At 37.7% G+C, this 17562-nt stretch overlaps 1 protein-coding gene across 5 annotated transcripts in view; it reads right to left on the reverse strand.

Annotated features, from left to right (window-relative positions):
- Nucleotides 1–17562, reverse strand: part of GOLGA4 (golgin A4) — a 98047-nt gene that overhangs the window by 55054 nt on the left and 25431 nt on the right. For 4 of the 5 annotated variants that reach the window (XM_019647190.1, XM_019647188.1, XM_019647186.1 and 1 more), the window contains 7 exons: nucleotides 14666–14713; nucleotides 11483–11539; nucleotides 5260–5358; nucleotides 4777–4906; nucleotides 3678–3865; nucleotides 3305–3388; nucleotides 968–1115 (listed from right to left, as the gene is read on the reverse strand). In XM_019647190.1, coding sequence (XP_019502735.1) covers nucleotides 968–1115; nucleotides 3305–3388; nucleotides 3678–3865; nucleotides 4777–4906; nucleotides 5260–5358; nucleotides 11483–11539; nucleotides 14666–14713 — 754 coding nt within the window. The remainder of the gene's footprint in view (nucleotides 1–967; nucleotides 1116–3304; nucleotides 3389–3677; nucleotides 3866–4776; nucleotides 4907–5259; nucleotides 5359–11482; nucleotides 11540–14665; nucleotides 14714–17562) is intronic. The other variant, XM_019647187.1, reaches the window with a different exon arrangement.

Raw genomic sequence — 17562 nt, forward strand, 5'->3', positions numbered from 1 at the left:
TAACATACTACAATAGTTCCCATCACCTTATGCTTCCTATTACCGGTTTCCTTTTGCCTTGTATACCACAGTCGAAACTCAGCTACTCACTCACCCTTCAAGATTTTAATAGTTCCTTCACACTCCAACTTCATTTCCCACATCAGCAAGAACGGTCTGCAGTTGATTCGCACACCCACCATGGCCACCGTGCTTGTTCAGAGTCTTGTCGTATCTGAAAGGGGTGCTGCCCCTACCTCTCTGTTTAGGCCCAGTCTAATCATTATCTGAGGCCCAACTCAAAACGCACATCCTCCCTCACTAACCTGAAGGCACCGGTTCATTCTGCTGTCTCCACTTCCTGACAGCTTTCCTTTCTTTCCCAGTGTTACTCAGCACCGTACTTCTTGAATGCTAGGCTGGTCCCTATATTTTACAGCCTAGCATTTATTGTATCAAAGCATAATACAATTATGTATAACATTGAATTATTCATTAGTCCCTTAAAAAGTAGACTAAATATGTTATACTTTTGTTTACCCTACAGCAGCCATAAGGTGGCAGGTATTTCATATGTACCATGCTGCGCCTACTTGGGGAGTTCCCAAATTGTTAACCTGAATTTTGATGCCCTAAGACAGCAGTCAGCAAACGTTTTCTATAAAGGGCCAGGTGGTAAAATTTTAGGCTTTGCAGGCCCCATATGGCCCCATCACATATTCTTTTTTTTTTCCAACTACTTAAAAATGTAAAAATCGTTCTTAGCTTGAGAGCCCTGCCTAAGCAGGTCATGCATGGCCTGGATTTCGCCCACAGCCATGGTTTACCAGCCTCTGCCTCTCCCAAGGAACAGTTCAGTGTCTTACAGAGTCCCTACAGTTCAGCATTTTTATCAATATTTACCTAATTTTTCTAAAAGTTGATTGGTCAACCACTTTATACTGACTTTTGAGCTCTAACATAAAACAAGTAACCCCTGAGTTCTTACCAGCTCTCTCAGACTTTTCTTTCTGTTCCCGTAACTCCTCTCCCTGGGTAGTTATCTGTTTGATGCGACTACGAAGTTGAGCAATTTCTTCTTCTTTCATTTCCAGGGTTTCATGCATCTGCCGTTTTGTCTCTGCTATTACCATTCCCTAAACAGAAGTGCAGACTAAAGTATTTGCATAACAAAACTGCATCATCGATAGCATGCATCAAACTTACTTTAAAAGGCAGAAAACATAGTATCTCTTTCTAAGTATAGCATAAGATTTATTTCACTATTTCACAACCTGAAGTCTGTGTTCTTTACTATATGCTACACTATATACAATAACCTTGGGTACCTGGCATGAGATCAGGGTATTTTTGACATAAAAAATTATTTTAATAGTAAGTTTAATCTTTTAAGTATTAAAAACATATCTTAAATTAAAAACTTATTTTATAATCCTCCTATAAATGTTTGCTATCATTTTCCCTATCTTAGTAAACAGTTTATAATGAACAAAACACAGCCTTCTGTACTTGGCTCAGAGCCCTCATAAGCTATCAATTATTAATCTGTGCTGTAAACAGACAGCGCCTCAGAGGCTGCTGAGAGTACAGGTTACTGCTGCCACACTGGAGGGACCAAGACTGCGGTACAGATCTACCTGGTGTTTCTCCTTCCTCTTGGGACGGTCTATAGTCCCACCACCATCCCTCTGTGTCACTGAGGCAACCCCATTCCTCCAATTTCCTAATTCCTACTGTCTTCCCACTCTCTGGATCATCTACACAAGAAATGAAGGTCATGAAGGGGAAAAAGATGATCAAATATATATTAAATCAGTCATTTGTGACCAACAAAAAATGGGGTGGTTCAACTTGTCCTTGAAAAGTAAGATTTTCTGACAGCTATTTTACTGTCTTAAGATTATTACCTTACTTCCGCAGATAGTCAATTCCCACTTTAGGGTATGACTCTTCCAGATGGCTAATATTAATGGACAGGTAAAAACCAGGTACATGGGGCATTATTATATGAAATTTCAAAACAAAACCGTGGGCCTTCAGTTTCTTCAAAAACCAAATCACAACAGAAAAAAGAGGGAGAGAGAGAGAAAGAGGGCAGTGAAACTTATAGATTAAAAGAATTCTTGAGAGTCATATCAACCATTTGCAATGAAAGAATCTTATCTGAATCCTGATTCACAAAAATGGAAAAACAAAATGCATGAGACAAAAGGGAAAATCTGAAACTGACTAGATAGTTCATCGTATTAAGGAATTATTGTTAAATTTTTAGATGTGATCATGATTGCGTGGTTATATTTTTATAAAATTAAAGAGTCTTTAAAGATACCTTAACATACTTATGGAAGAAATGATAAGATTTCGTGGATTTGTTCTAAACCATCCCGGTTGAGGATATTGGGGCTGGGAATGTACAGGTGAAGCGAGATTAGCCATGAGATGTTAACTAGGAAACATTAACTGTTGAAGCTGGATGATGAGTTCATAGGAATTCATTAATTTTTCTAATTTTGTAAACGTTTTAAGTTTTTCATAATGAAAAGGGTTTTTTTTGGTTGTTTTTTTTAAGTGGACCTTCATGCCGTTTATGGACTGGAATATAATGATATTATAGAATGAAAAGATTGCCAATGATGCATTTCAATAGCAGAACAGCTCTTACATGTTCCTCATTACATGGCCACTTAAACTACTGTAGCTATAAAGCAGCACAGTAAAGAAAATGGTGGGTGGTGTGTAACCAACTGGGAGCTGCTTTTTAAAAAGGACCCAAGAGCCTGGGGCTGGGAGAGTTAGGTCATAACTGTTTGCCCATGAATTTTTCAACGTCTCTGCTGCCAGAGTAACATCTGTTCCAACTCTAAACTACCCATCTCACCTGTACCTTCTGAACTTCATTCATAGAAATTTGTTTATGCTAATACATGCATTACCACTTCTTTACCTTTTAGGCAATTATCTGAAAGATTATTCTGTTTCCATTATATTTGAAAGATAATACTTATATCATTCAGATTTAGTAATGCCTTAGCTATAAATAACTTTTCTCTAAAAAATAGTTATGTACTATAAACAGATTTCTTTTGTAAGTTATTCTAATCTACAAATCAAAATGTTGACTGGGATAAAAAAATCACAGAGAATCAGCTTCACATGATACAACTAATATTAATAGTTATACAAATCTAGAAGTTAAAACAAAAAGATTTTTCATGGAAGCAGCTGCAATAATTTTGGAAAGCAGACGTCTGAATGCTTCCAACAGCTTCCAAAAGTGAGTTCTGGGGCCCCCTGACAAATTTTAGTATCATAAGTATTGCTTTACCTTATCTTGTTCAAGCTGTTCAATTAAGTTCTTTGCATCACGTAACTGAGTGATAAGTTTAGTCTTCTCAGCCATATGAAGCTCCTAAAAAAATTTTAAAAATTCATTTCCATCTCTAATAAAGCTTCTCCTTACATGAGAATGCTAAACATTTTATCGAATTTTGGGTACTTCTCATCGTCTAGTAAGAGGAAAGCACACAGGACAGCTCGGAAGTATGGACAATGCTATGAAGCTCAGGGCACCTGGGTGCCCTCTCTGTGCTATCTATGGAGGAAGGAAGAAGGCTGTCCAGAGAAGGTGTAGGCCACGCTGGGGCCTGTCGATCTAGCTTGATGGGGCCACTGTAAACAAAACTTATTTGTTCTTTTACCTTCATCTTTTCTAGTTCTTGAAGCCTTTCATCTAGTTGTTCTTGCAGTGCTTCTTTTTCACTGGTTAGCAGTGTACATTTCTCCTTATGTGACTGAATTGTTTCCTTACAGCGCTGCAGTAGGTTCTCTTGACGCTTAACTCTTTGTTGAAGTATTTCCAGTGTTGTGGCAGAAGCTCCATCTCCCACTATGAACAATAAAGCAGCATAAGCGGGGGCAGTTGGTAAGGAATACAAGGGCTCTGCAGGCACAGTGAACTCTGTTTTAGTACATAGGACTGTGTTCTTATCCCAACACTCTGCTATAGCCTGAGCCAGGTCAACAAGGGAGGGGCACCCTTCCAGGGCTCCCTGTGCTTAGCTCCCATCCAATGTACTCTAATCTCTTCCTGAGGGGAGCTCTGGTAAGTACAGCTTTTCCATCTCCTTACATTTCCTTTATGAGTGAGGTTTTCACACCCCAGGGGAAGGTCAGGGCCCCATACAGGTTGGTTGCTTAGATAGACACACCTGCTCAGCACATTATTCTGGCTCTGGGTGGACCAAAAGTTTATCATACAACTCTTTAAGAGAAAGAGCTGGTAAATAAAAAGTGGAAATTTCATCAAATATATACCTCAAAGCCTCAAAGAATAGAAAGGGCTATAAGAGGACTTTAAGATTTAACTATGTTTTCTTTTCCAGTTAGAAAACAAAGAGGGCAAATGCAGGCATCTTTGAATGCAGAAATATGTAAGCACTATTTCTTAAAAACTTATAAACAAACAATTACAAATAGCATATTCATTCATCTTGACCCATTTATATGAAATTTAGCTATTGCTCTCAATAAAACAGTATAACGTAATAAATTGATTTCAAATACAGCAAAAACGTGGTGCTGCTACTTACAGACTTCCACATCTTAAAACAACTACTTAGTTATTTTCTCCCAAATAACAACAAAGAACCAAAAAACAACAAAAACTCTTGCATCTCTCTGGAAATGTTAGGATCAAGGACATTTCTACCTCAGCCAACATCTATTAACTCATATCCTGGAATCACTCGACATCCTCCTCTGGCCTTCAAATTCATGTTTTGACAAGATGAAGCTTACCCACTGGCTCTGCATCACCCTCTGTATTCTCTTTAGTGACACCTTCAGCCTGCGGTTCTGTCTGAGGGAGTGGTTTTGGTAAATCAAGACTCATTGGGCCATTTCGTAACCGTTGTTTCAGCAGAGAAACCTAAAAAAAAATGTGCATCTTTAGAAAAAATTATTCAAAAGAAACTATGGCAGTAGGACTTTCTTTAAAACAGAGAGAGGATACAGTAAATAATATCTTTTTTTGCTAAGGTATCATTTAGGGCGAAAATTTTAATTACCTTTACTCCCAATGCAGGTGATGTTTATATTTGCTATTTTGAAAATCATAGTTAGCCAAGAGATACAATAAATTAACAATTGTCCTTAAAATTAATTGAGGAAAAGCAAAGTTTTAAAAATAGGCCATTTTTTAAACATCTGGAATCAATTACATATCCCATCAAAACCCCTTTGTTTCCTTTATCCAAAAATTCCACACTGTCAGTCTTTTACCTGAGTCTGGAGAACACTGATATACTGATCTTTTTCTTCTAAAGATGCATCAAACTCCTCTTGGAGATGTTTCTTTGCTTGCTGGTCCATTTGGAGCTCCTAAAACATAAAGGATTTTATAGGGAGTTTTCAGCACAGAGCAAAAAACACAAACTTGAAGTTTTCAAAGTTTAAAACACATGATCAATTGAGATTTACATTTGTCTTCAGATAAGGTATCAGCAAAACAATTAGAGAATAATCTGCATTTAAAACATTAGTATTTACAGCAGCAAATAATTCTGTTCCTTAAAGAAAAGGAAGATCCAAGGAAAGTATATTTTTGTAGCTGTAATGACTGCTGAATTGATAATAATGTAGAGAATAAAAAACTTAATTTCTTAAGATAAAAGTAAAACTTGATCCTACTTGAAGACATCGTACTGCTTGTGCTCTTACAGTCACTTGATCTAACATTAAATTGTTATATACCAAACAGATAGCCAACAGAGCCTTCCTCCTCCCAGTACATGAAAGGGTTCAAGAGTCAAAATTGGAAGCTTCCTCATCTGCAAAATGAAAAGGTTCAACTAGTTGATCACCAAACAGTAAAATTCCAAGTTCAGGAAATTACTTAAAATGTGACTTTCTTTAGGTCATTATTGAGCCTTCCTAACTAAATCCAGTGATCTTGACCGCTCTGCTGTACCCATCCCCACGAATCACCTCCTCAATGTCCCTGTCTCCCACAGCTTCAGGGCTCCTCTCCACATTCCCCTTTCTCACAGGTTCCTCTCTGTCCTTCACTGACTCTATCGGCGTCTCTCCTGCGTTCAGTCCTGTGGCCTCTGTGCTTCTCCCTTCCACTTACTCTATTGGAACGCTATAGATTAACTTCTAGAACCTTTTAGCTATCCCATCAAAACCTCTGCTTTTCTGGGATTCCTGCTTTTCTTTCTTTTTTTTTTTTTTTTCCTTTAGCTGAGCCATCCTGCTACCTGTTGGCAGCTCAGTAGCTGCTCAGCTCAAACCACTGTTGCTCAGAACTCAAACTCTTGAGCAAGTTCTTAACCAACTGAGCCACTTGGCCGGCCCAAAGATTCCTGCTTTTCTTACCTCAAGTCTTCCTCTGCCTTGATCCATCCTGCACACATTTGCTAGAGAATTTTCTTCAAACAGTGTTTTCAAGGACTTATAAGCAACGCCCTCTTCTTACATTGTGTCAAATTTATGAATTCTCCCAACACTGAGGCACTAACTGTCAAGCACTAACTGTCCTCTATTCTCCACACACTCACGCTGCCCACAATCTCTAAGCACATTATTTGCTGTTTCTCTCACTAAACGCTCCTGGCTTGATGTTCCCCCCCTCAACAGCCGTAGCTTCCAAAGACTGGTCTTCGGATCAGAACACGTCCAGAATGAAGTTTTCACTGACCCAGGGTGAAACAAGAAACAAGAGGTGAACGTAGAGAGTTTTTCTTAGATCTAAATCTTTCATTTAAACAGCTGTACTTTATTCTGAGAATATGTCCTTCCTAATTTTTTGTTATTAAAAAAAAAGCCTTTCTTTCATGAAATAATAAAAAAATCTGGTTCCTTATTCTTGATGTCCATACTTAAAAAAATAAAAACAGCCCTATGACAATTCTCCTTTATCCCACTTTTGGAGGGAACTGGAGTTAATTTTTCAGTCCACGAAATCCAAAAGTCTGAAAGCACTATTCTCCAAGGCTTTGCAATGGCCAATTCTTCAGTCTGGACCCTCTATACATCTTAATAGCAATGCAGTCCTTTACTTTCTTTGAAATTCATCTCTTCTAAATAATTTTTTCTGCCTTACCATGCTAGACTTTGTTACATTGCATCCCTAACAACCCACAAAAATGCCTCAATTTATATTGCAGTTTTCAGATTTTGAATGTTTTTCTTAAACATTCTAACAACTTGACTAAATCCTTTCAAAAAAAAGTGACGCCAAGTATTGACTCCAAAGTCCAATTTTAAAATTCAAAATCTCACTAGGAGAAAAAAACCTGCATGTTCACCACTTAGAGATAAAAAAAGATGTTCAAGGTTTACTATCATCTGACAGTTTATATATTAACCTCAATCGCCCAAACTATTTTGTTAAAATGTAAGCCTATGGGAGAAAAGTAACTCTTCCAGAAATCTAACTAAACTATATTTCCAGTTTAGGTTTAAATCAGTAATGATTTAAAAAATATTTTCAACCTAGTTTATCTGGCATTGAATATAGTCAATAATGCTCCCTTCAGTTAACTGCTTAAACTAATCCCTGGTTCACAAGAATAAGATACTAAAGTGTAATGCAACTGAACTTTTTAGCAAAATGATAAATGGCTCTATAATATTACTAAATATGACAACTAATTCAATAATTCTATTGTTGACCATTTAGATGGTTTCCAAATTTTGGTAAACCCTGGGATTAACATTTTTATGCAGAAATTTTGCAAGGTCTTTCTGATTACTTCCTTAGAGAGAAATTCTGATGAGTAGAATGTATCACATACCTTTAACTGTTTCATTATTTTTTATCTCAGGCCCTATGTTGCCCATTACGTTTCAGAGGTGGTTTCAAGCTGCAAAAATGAACCCTCCCTCCCTAAAGTCAGTTTTGAGAACAGCAACTGCTTATAACAAATCTTATCTGGATGAGCTTGAAAGAGGTACATACCATACACAGACAGAAGGGCAGAGAAAGGAGGAAACACCTAAGACAAAGCCTCCACTTATTCTCCATTTAACTGGCCTGGAAAAGGAACTCAGAGAACCCTATCTACTTAGATGAGCTCATAATTTGCATAACATAATTACCACTTCCTGATAACATGATATCCCTGTTGAATACCTGCTCATGTTATAAGATTCAAGATCAGGCAAAAAACATTACAGGGTATCTGTTGGAAATATTTTTACTTAACGTTTTGCTTCCTTATCTGATTCATTAAAAAAAATATGCTACGCAGTGAGTGGCTGTCCAGAAGCCGGCGACCGATGTGCCTCACCCGGGAAGAGCGCAATGATGGTGCCAACTTGGGCCAGTGAAGCAACGTCCTCCACAACTAGACTGAAGAACAAAAGGACAGCAACTTGTCTGTTCCCCTTCCCCCAATTCCCCAGCACTGTTCCCATCCCCCAAAATCCCCAATAAAAATCTTAAAAAAAATATATATATATGCTAGACACTGACAAAAGACACTATATTTGCTTATATAGAACAGTTGTTTTGTTTGTCCTCCAGAAAATACTAGGAGAGATGTTTATGTATTCTATTCATGCATATACTCATAACCACATGAGGAAGAAATAAAATACTAAAAATACTTTCTGAATGTCTTAATATAGCAAAATAAAGATATTATACTCATTTTTGGCCTGTCTGAATCAATAAAGTACTAATAAAACTTTGTATAGCTTCTATTCAGACTTTAATCCCAAAGAAACACTTTTATGACTTACATCACTTTAAAGGTTTAATTAAGTGTTAATCATGATTGTATGGGTTATATTATTTAGTGGAAGGAAATTTTTCTCTTCTTGAACAAAATTAAAAGTATATAAAACTCTCACTTACCTACTTAGCGTTTACATATAAATTACTGGATAAATCTTTATGTAACCAGAACCAGGGTTTTGGTTCAGAAATATATCTTAGCTACTATAAAAAATAGTTACATAGGTACCAAAGAGGAATTTACCATCTGGGCTCCAGATTCCTTGTTTCCCCTCCTTTATCTTATTAGTTCTCTCCTGGTCATCTCACTGATTCTCGTCACTAGATGCAGAAAAATGGCCCCCAAAGATTCCCCATCCTAACCCCCAAAACCAGTATATAAGAATTTGTAGATATGATTAAATTAAAGAGCTTGAGATGGGGGGGGGGCCTCCTGGATTATTTGGGTGAGCCCAATCAAACTTCTCATGTAATACATTTGTGTTGTTGAAAGTCATTAAGTTGTAGTAATTTGTTGTAGCAACAACAGAAAACTAATACAAGGAGGCAGATTAAAAAAAAAAAAAGTACTGAAACTCATCAATCTGTAGCTCTGATAAGTATTTCCTAAGAAGAAAGATAAAGTTACTAAATAAAGTTATGGATTTATTCTATACTATATCCTTTAGTTCTATATTACCTGTCCCTTCACCCCTCACCAGCTCTCAGAAGGGGAGGTAGTTACAAATCTGGTTGGTAGCATCCTGATTATTATAAGAGCCCACCTTCTCTGAAGGGTTAGCACACTTACTTCTTGCCACACCACTTGGCAGGGTATGCCTTTTAGCCAAGTCTGGCTCATAGTTTTTCTAAGTCCTTCAATGCCTGCAACAGAGGTGAGCTTGGCTAGAGCCTGCTAGCAAAGCAGGCCTTTTCTCTTCCCCACTTATGCCTAAGAATGCTGGTTCTGTCATTTAAACTAGAGAAAGGATAGATAGCAGGCCTATATTTCCTAAGAGCCAGCAATGAGGAATATCACATGAGTACTTATCTATTAATAAAATAGAAGTTTGTGGCCCATTCAGCTATATTTTCTTGAGTATAGCTCCCTCAGTAAGGGACCACTGGTGGAGAAAGAATGAGCAGCAGGAGAGAAAAACAGGTTTTCCTATGTCTCCAGCTATAATACAATTATAAACATCCTCAAAGCCTGATGTCTAACATCTAAAGTATACACTATGAATTTTAATCATGCCCACTTCTCCATTACTACATATACCTAATCGTTTAACTGTATAAAACCTAGCATTTAATTTCTTACAGAAATAGAATATATCTACGCACTAATTAATACACTCATTTATTCCCAAAATACAAGACAACAAGTAAAAAAAAGTACGAAGTGAAAAGATACTAACTTAATAGAAAAACCTTTTGGGTAAAAATGCCATATTATTAGTTCCCTGTAGCAAAATTCTGAAAGCACCTTCTTTCTAGTAATATAAAGTGATTGAAAATGAACAAAACCTGAACTTGAACTCCTATTCTGCCCAAACTCCATATTTCTAGTTTGACTTGAAGGATAGCATTACGGTGGTGCTAGTACTCAGAAAAGCATGCATGGGGCTTAGGAGGCATGCAGTAGAGATGCTGGGGGAAGTGAGAGAGTAACTTAGGGCATCCTCTTTTTTGGGTGAATATTAAATTTACAACAAGGATTAATAGGGAAAGAATATATATGTAATGCCTTATGATCTGGCAGTATAGAGATGAAAAATTTTTTTAAATGATGGAAGAGTGGGAACAGCATATAAAAATTTACTGAATTTCAGTAATCATAATTGATGGTGGTAGTATTAACATTGTTATTCTAAGACTGTTGGTTTATAATGTTAAGATAAGGCAAACGAGTAATTTTGAATCTTCTCATTTATCATCAGATTCTTCAACAGATGAACAGTAAAGAAAAGAAAGGGATGCAGGGATGTATAGACTTAGCAAAACTATTTTTACATAAACCAGACTATAGTGTCTGGGGGGTACACTTAAGTGATAAAATCTTAAAGAGACACAAGGACATACAATAAAAGTCAAGATATTAGTTATTTTTGGAGAAGGGGGTGCTGTGATTGGGTTGGGAAATAGGGAGGGGGACTTTGGGTGGTTGGCAACATTCTATTTCTTGACCTTGGTGGTGGTTATAACAGTGTCCACTATATACATGCAAGCTATACATTTTTCGTGCATGACTTTCTGTATCAGTTTTATTTTATAATTAAAAGATTTAAAAATGTTTATGATAAGTGGTATAGCAGAGATACAGAATGCTATCATGCAACCAACATAACCCAATAATCTCCATTATTAAAGCATGATTCCAAATCATAAATATTTGCCTGATTTCTAATACTTCACTGTAAAAATTATCCCTCAAAATTACAATGAACAAAATTTTTATTTTACCAGAAAGATTGTTGGTCAGGAAAAACAAAAAGAAGCTTGAAATACCTAATAGAAAGGTCAGTTTAGCCTTAGGAGTTGCTAGTGACTTTCACACAGGCAAATGATATCCCACTGCTAAGTAAGACATTCTCATTTCACTAATTCCATCAACAACATATGTCTTAGGAAAACCATGTAAATAAAAGCTGTAAGAATTGATCACTGGTCTTGTGTGCTGGGCTGGTTAGCTATTACTGTAACTAATGAAGTGCACGGACAACAATTCTGATAAATATGAGAAATTTAATTACTATTCACAAAGTACTAGTCACTACAACTTACCTCTCTTAACTCCGCAATTCTCCGAAGTGCTTTATCCTGACCCTGACTTAATATACCCTTTAATTCAAAAGAAAAAGAAAAAAGCTGGTTCAAACAATTGCATGACATAGTAATACAAAGCAAGTCAAAAATAATTGTTTTTACAATATTACAACTGTTTATACAAAAATAACCTGAGGATAGAGAACAGAACTGAAAATGTTAAAGATGTGACCATGTTTAAAATTTGTTACCAGTTAAATCATGATGTTCTAGAACTGTTCTACACCCTGGCTGTGGTAGTGATTACACAATCACATGTAGACAAAACAAAAGTCAATTCCACTGTATGTTAATTTAAAAAATAAAATTTTTAAAAAATTAAATCAATTTCCAAGTGCAATTTATTTCATTGTCGTCTATCATGTGTGGGACATTACCACACATTTACCAGCCTGTTCTAAAGGTTTTTGTGGCTTAAAAACAAAAGTCTTTTTCTATATTAAAAAAAAAAATGTCCAGGGGAAAACTGCAAAGAGAACTACTGGTTGCTAAAATAGTAGATACATATAAAAATCAGGAAGCTGAAAGGGTAATACTGAAAGATGACTCATCATTTCCTGGGGTGGGGCAGTGATGGTACTTTTCACTAGTGAGGAAATTAAACCTGAAAAGTTATAGTCTGTGGCAACCAAGTGTATATTCTTGTGCAATATAAATACAGAGAGGCAAAGAAATGGGGGAATCCGGAGCTTCACTGGTCTGTATGGACTAACAACAAAACAGAGATACAGGCAGGCAAAAGTTTGCTTATGGCCCAGGGAGGCGTGACTTGACTGTTTTTGTGGGGCCTTGTAAGTGAATAAAACAAAAAACAAAGGCTTTTTTTTCCCCCTAAAGCCATGAACACAGATTTTTTTTCTATCATATATAAATTTTTAAATGCAGAAAGATGCAATGCTGACAACGATGAAAAAGTGCAGTGCGTTCTTCACAAGCACACACTCTGCAGCCTAACTGCCAGGAAGTGAATCCTGGCTCTCCTTCTCTTACAAGACGTGCAACAACAAACAAGTCACTCTTCCTGTTTCCTCAAAGGAAAGCTTTAGGGACTAAACACACCGAAATGCCTGGCACACAGTAAGAGCTGGATAAACACTAGGTGGTGTGAACAGCACCGGTAACTGAGTTGGCAGTACTTACAATTTTAATTTCGTTGGCTCTATTGAAAGGATATTTGCTTGTTTAATAGAGATTTCCAGGCATGAAAATATGGGCATGTATACATATATAGAAAAAGAGCATAAATCATTGAATTTTATCTCCAACACCCTTTGTAATTAGGACTATGCAATCATAAGTCTCTGTTGCCACTTAGTGGTAGAAATATATACACCCAGGAATAAAAACCCATAGACAATTCATAAAAACGCAAGCAAGGTACCCACAGAATTTAGGAATAAGATGACCATTGAGAATGAATTTATGGAATATTAATAACACAATGGATTAAATCAGAACCATCCCCCCACTTTGATAGAACTCATGTTTAAGAAAATATTTTAAAAAATGGAGAGTGGGGTCAATGGAATTGTAATAGATATGTATGATGTCGGGGGGGGGGCGGTGAATTGGGCAGGAGAGGGGTTGTCACTTTGTGAGGGGTGAAAAGTATAACTATTGCGTTGTTTTGTACACCTGAAACTAATAAAAAAAATTTTTTTTTAAATAATCTAGGGGCTAGCTGAGTGGCTCAGTTGGTTAAGAGCTTGCCCAAGAGCGCGAGCTCTGAGCAACAGGGTCGCCCATTCGATTCCCACACGGGCCAGTGTGCTGCGCCCGAGCTGAGCTGCCAACAGGTGGCTGGATGGCTCAGCTCGTGAGAGCACGTGCTCCTAACAACAAGGCTGCCTATTCGAGATGGTGGGCTACGCCCCACCCCGCAACTAAGACTGAACTCGGCACCTTGAGCTGAGCTGCCGCCAAGTTGGTTCAATGGATAGAATGTGCACTCTTAACAAGGTGCTGGTTCGACTCCCGCATGGGATGGTGGTTATGCCCACCCACAACTAACTGAACAGAGCACCTTGAGCAGAGCAGCGTGACTGGACTTGGAGCTGAGTTTGCTGCGCCCTCCACAATTAAGATTGAAGGACAACTTGGCTGTTCCCCTTCCCCAATTCCCCAATAAAATCTGTAAAAAAAAAAAAAAAAGAATCTAAAACAAAAAACAAAAAATTTAAAAAAAACTAAAAATTCCATCTGTAATAATCTAACTTTCATATGTGTTACAGACAATTATTAACAGAACACTGAATCAGCAGTAAATAACTGGTGTTGCCATTCTGAGCTGATTATATTCCATACCAAAGTCAGAAAATTTAATGTTGCATTTAATGGAGATTAATATTTATGAGATTAAATATTTTTAAATGTACATGGGGAAGTTAACTAATTTTACCAAAACTCATTTTACAAATAACTTTTAGTTACGCAACTAACTTTTGGTTAGTGTTTTAAATGGCACAAAATGCTAAACTGTTATAAATAAGACTACTATAAAAAATAAGACAATATATAAGACTATATTTATAAATAACACAGCAAACTAGAGCACCGTTTGAACTGGACTGGATATTTCCCCTTAGCTCTGAAGTGTGACGCCCATGGAAATTTTCTGACCATGAACAGGATAATACCATAGGGCAGGGGTGGGTCACCCAAAAGAGCTACCATCACTTTCTCCACACTGAAGAGCTTTCTAGCAGCAGCCTCAGGAAACAGGAGAGAGGATACTTGGGTTGGGATCCTGATACAATGATACAAAACAGAGATATCTGCAGGTTTCTAAAAAATAGAAGGGAAAGCTTTGAAGCTTTAGTCTCTTCACCTCTAAAACAAAGATGCAACCTGCAGACTGAGACACTAGGAAACATGCCTGAAAGGGGCAAACATGCCTTAAATCCAAATCTCTTAAAACAATGCAGGGATCCAAAACTCAAGGAAGCCCATCCCTACCAAAAGTAAAATCTGTGGGATCTCTCATTCACTCCCTTTATCAAACCCCCAATAATGCTAAAGCAGGTTAATACTTGGATTACATGGAGAATTATTACAAATGAGGATTAGAACTTTCTTACTATCAGGTTCTTTCTAATTTTAAAATTATGTATGAATCAATATCACAGCGAACAAATCACTTACTTGGAGCTTTTTGTTGTCTCTCTGAAGCGTCTGATAAGCTGTAACAATCTAAAATGAAGAAAAAGTCACCAATAACATTAGTCATTCCTAAATAAATGCAATTAATTATTCTAAACTCCACTAAAACATCTTGTTATGAAAGTCAAAAAATAAATCAGAAGAATCCTTTTATATACAATGCAATCTAATTAGATGCATATACAGTCAAAACTGAATAACAGGAAATATATTTATAAAAAACTAAAAGGAGAACTTGACGCTATACACAAAGATATTAAATCTCTATTTGACTTTACCTTAGGCTCATGCCTCTTTAAATCTCAGTACCTAACCATAGGTGAGAAATACCTCACTTGAAGAAAGGTAGGATGCTACTCAAACTGCAGTCACAGACCAGGACCATCAGCCACAACGTCACCTGGGAGCTCCACAAGGTCTCCAGGTGATGTTCTTGCCTGAGGTATAAGATACCATGTAGTTGATCTCTAGAAGTTCCCTCTGGTTATAGGATCAGTGACTATGGCTGTGTAAACATCTGAGGAAAAGAGCTCATAACCAACAAATGAAAACTGGTGATTCAGGGACTAAAGAAATGTTTAACCACTTAACCTAAAGAGGATATTGAAACCATCTGGCACAACCTGAAATTATGAATTAACAAATCTTTTAAAATCTTTAAATGACATAGCACTACTCATTTGAAGGTTAAGCATGCGGTTCCAGTGAATGACTTGGCCCCGACTTTAGAGGTGCTAGTGATCTCTGTAGAGACAGGCTGCAGGTTTAGGAGGAAGCACTCCCCTATTCCGAGCCTTGCCCTTTTCCTTGGAAGGCTGCTGTGTGCCCTAAATGCCTCTACTGATGTCTTGAGTGAAGAGGCAGGCAGCAATGGAAGGTGAGTCGGCAGCAGAGATTAAGAATACAGAGAACAAAATTCTGCCTAAGACCCGTTCCTATTACCTTAAGACCAGATAAGCAAGGGGAGGTGAAGACAAAGACTGGGGGCTCAATCCAACCCTAATGAGCTGCTAATTCTACCTGAGGTAGCACAGAGTAACAGAAACAGCCAAGGGGACCTAGAATCTAATCCAGACTCTGTCAACTGCTCCCTAAGAGACCTTAAGCAAGTTACTTAATCTCTATGATTAAGTCTCTGAGTCTCTAATCCCTATTCTACAAAATAGAGCTAATGAGTATCTAATTCACAGAGAGATGATGCAAAATAAAATGGCACTTTAAATACAAAATGCATAGTGTCCTGCACCTTAAATACTAATTACACTGTTGCCCAAGTTTCAAACTTAAAAGCCATGGGTAAATTAGAGAAAACAGCATAAATCTTAACAAACAAACAAAAATCAAGACCATTATTAACTTTGATAAAAATAAAAAGCTTGGGTTGGCCGAGTGACTCAGTTGTTTAAGAGTTGGCTTAAGAGCGCAAGTTCTGAGCAACAGGGTTGCCGGTTCAATTCCCACATGGGCCAGTGATGCTGTGCCCGAACTGAGCTGTCGCTAAGATGCCAACAGGTGGCTGGATGGCTCAGCTGGTGTAACAACAAGATTGCCTGTTCAATGGTGGGCTACGCCCACCCACAACTAAGCCTGAACTTGGCACCTTGAGCTGAGCTGCCACCCAGATGGCTCAATGGATTGAGCGTGCGCTCCTAACAACAAGACTGCTGGTTCGATTCCTGCATGAAATAGTGGCTACACCCACCCGCAGCTAAGATTGAACACAGCACCTTGAGCTTAGAGGCCACAAGCTGCCGACAGGAAGCCAGATGGCGACTGGTGCCCTCCACAGAGAAGACTGAAAAACAACAACTTGGCTGTTTCCCTCCCCCAATTCCCCAATAAAATCTTAAAAAAAAGAAATAAAAAGCTTTAAAGGAAAAAGTTGCCTGATTCCACAAGTGCCTCATTAGATACATGGCCCCATTTACATCTCTGGGTTCTGCCAGCCAATAGATTTTAGCCTAATAACTCCTTCCTATTATGTCAGTACTGTATAGTTTTAAAAATACTTTTTATATATTTCATCTAGGGCTTTTCTGTGCTTTTTGGCTGCAGGGTAAAACTATTCATATTGTAGCTATAAGTGGAAATAGAAGATACGGCTAACTTTACATGCTAACCTTGAACTCTATTATTCATTAATTAAAATTAACTACAATACTGATTTACAAAATCTTACAATAAAACATTAGGCATTGTTTAAAAAAAAAAAGCCATGGGCAACTTGTTCTAAAAAGGTTTTCCTTAGGCAGAACTGTATTAACTACACAGGATGGGAGGAGGGACGGACAATGAATACAACTCAGCACGAAGTGTACAGAAGCTGTGTTCCTGAAGGGCTGAAAAGAGGCTGAGTAGCCCTACACTTCCTTCCTCTCTTAGGCCAAAGAGAGAGTATAATCCTCAAGGAGGGCAGCAGTTAAAAGATTCATTTGAGGCCAAGTTTAAATGTAGGTACAATGAGAGTGAACGAAACGCATCACAAAAGCATACTTCAAACATTGGGGTCAGTAATAATGGCGATCTGGTTGGCAGAAGAGGTCATGTTGGAGCCACAGCTCTTCAAGGATGACAGGGAGGGGATGGGAGAAGGAAAGACAATGAACTCTGCATGGGATGTCCAAGCAGAGGGGCACAGAGTGTGAGAACCAGAAGGTTACAGTCAACAACCTTCTCCAGCATTTTACTAGAGTCTTGCCAAAGGGCTTCTGTGCCACTGAAAGTCTTTAGCAAGATATTCCCACAGATTACCCGCCATTAGTAACCAGCATATCTAGGGAATCAAGGGTTTAGCCAACCACAGGAGTAAAAACCATACAGTAATATGAAATTAGAGAACAAGGGGAAGAGGGTTTCGCCCAGGCAGAAAAGTCATGCTC

The sequence above is a fragment of the Hipposideros armiger genome, unplaced genomic scaffold (assembly GCF_001890085.2).
Source record: "Hipposideros armiger isolate ML-2016 unplaced genomic scaffold, ASM189008v1 scaffold_109, whole genome shotgun sequence".
Classification (NCBI taxonomy): Eukaryota; Metazoa; Chordata; class Mammalia; order Chiroptera; family Hipposideridae; genus Hipposideros; species Hipposideros armiger.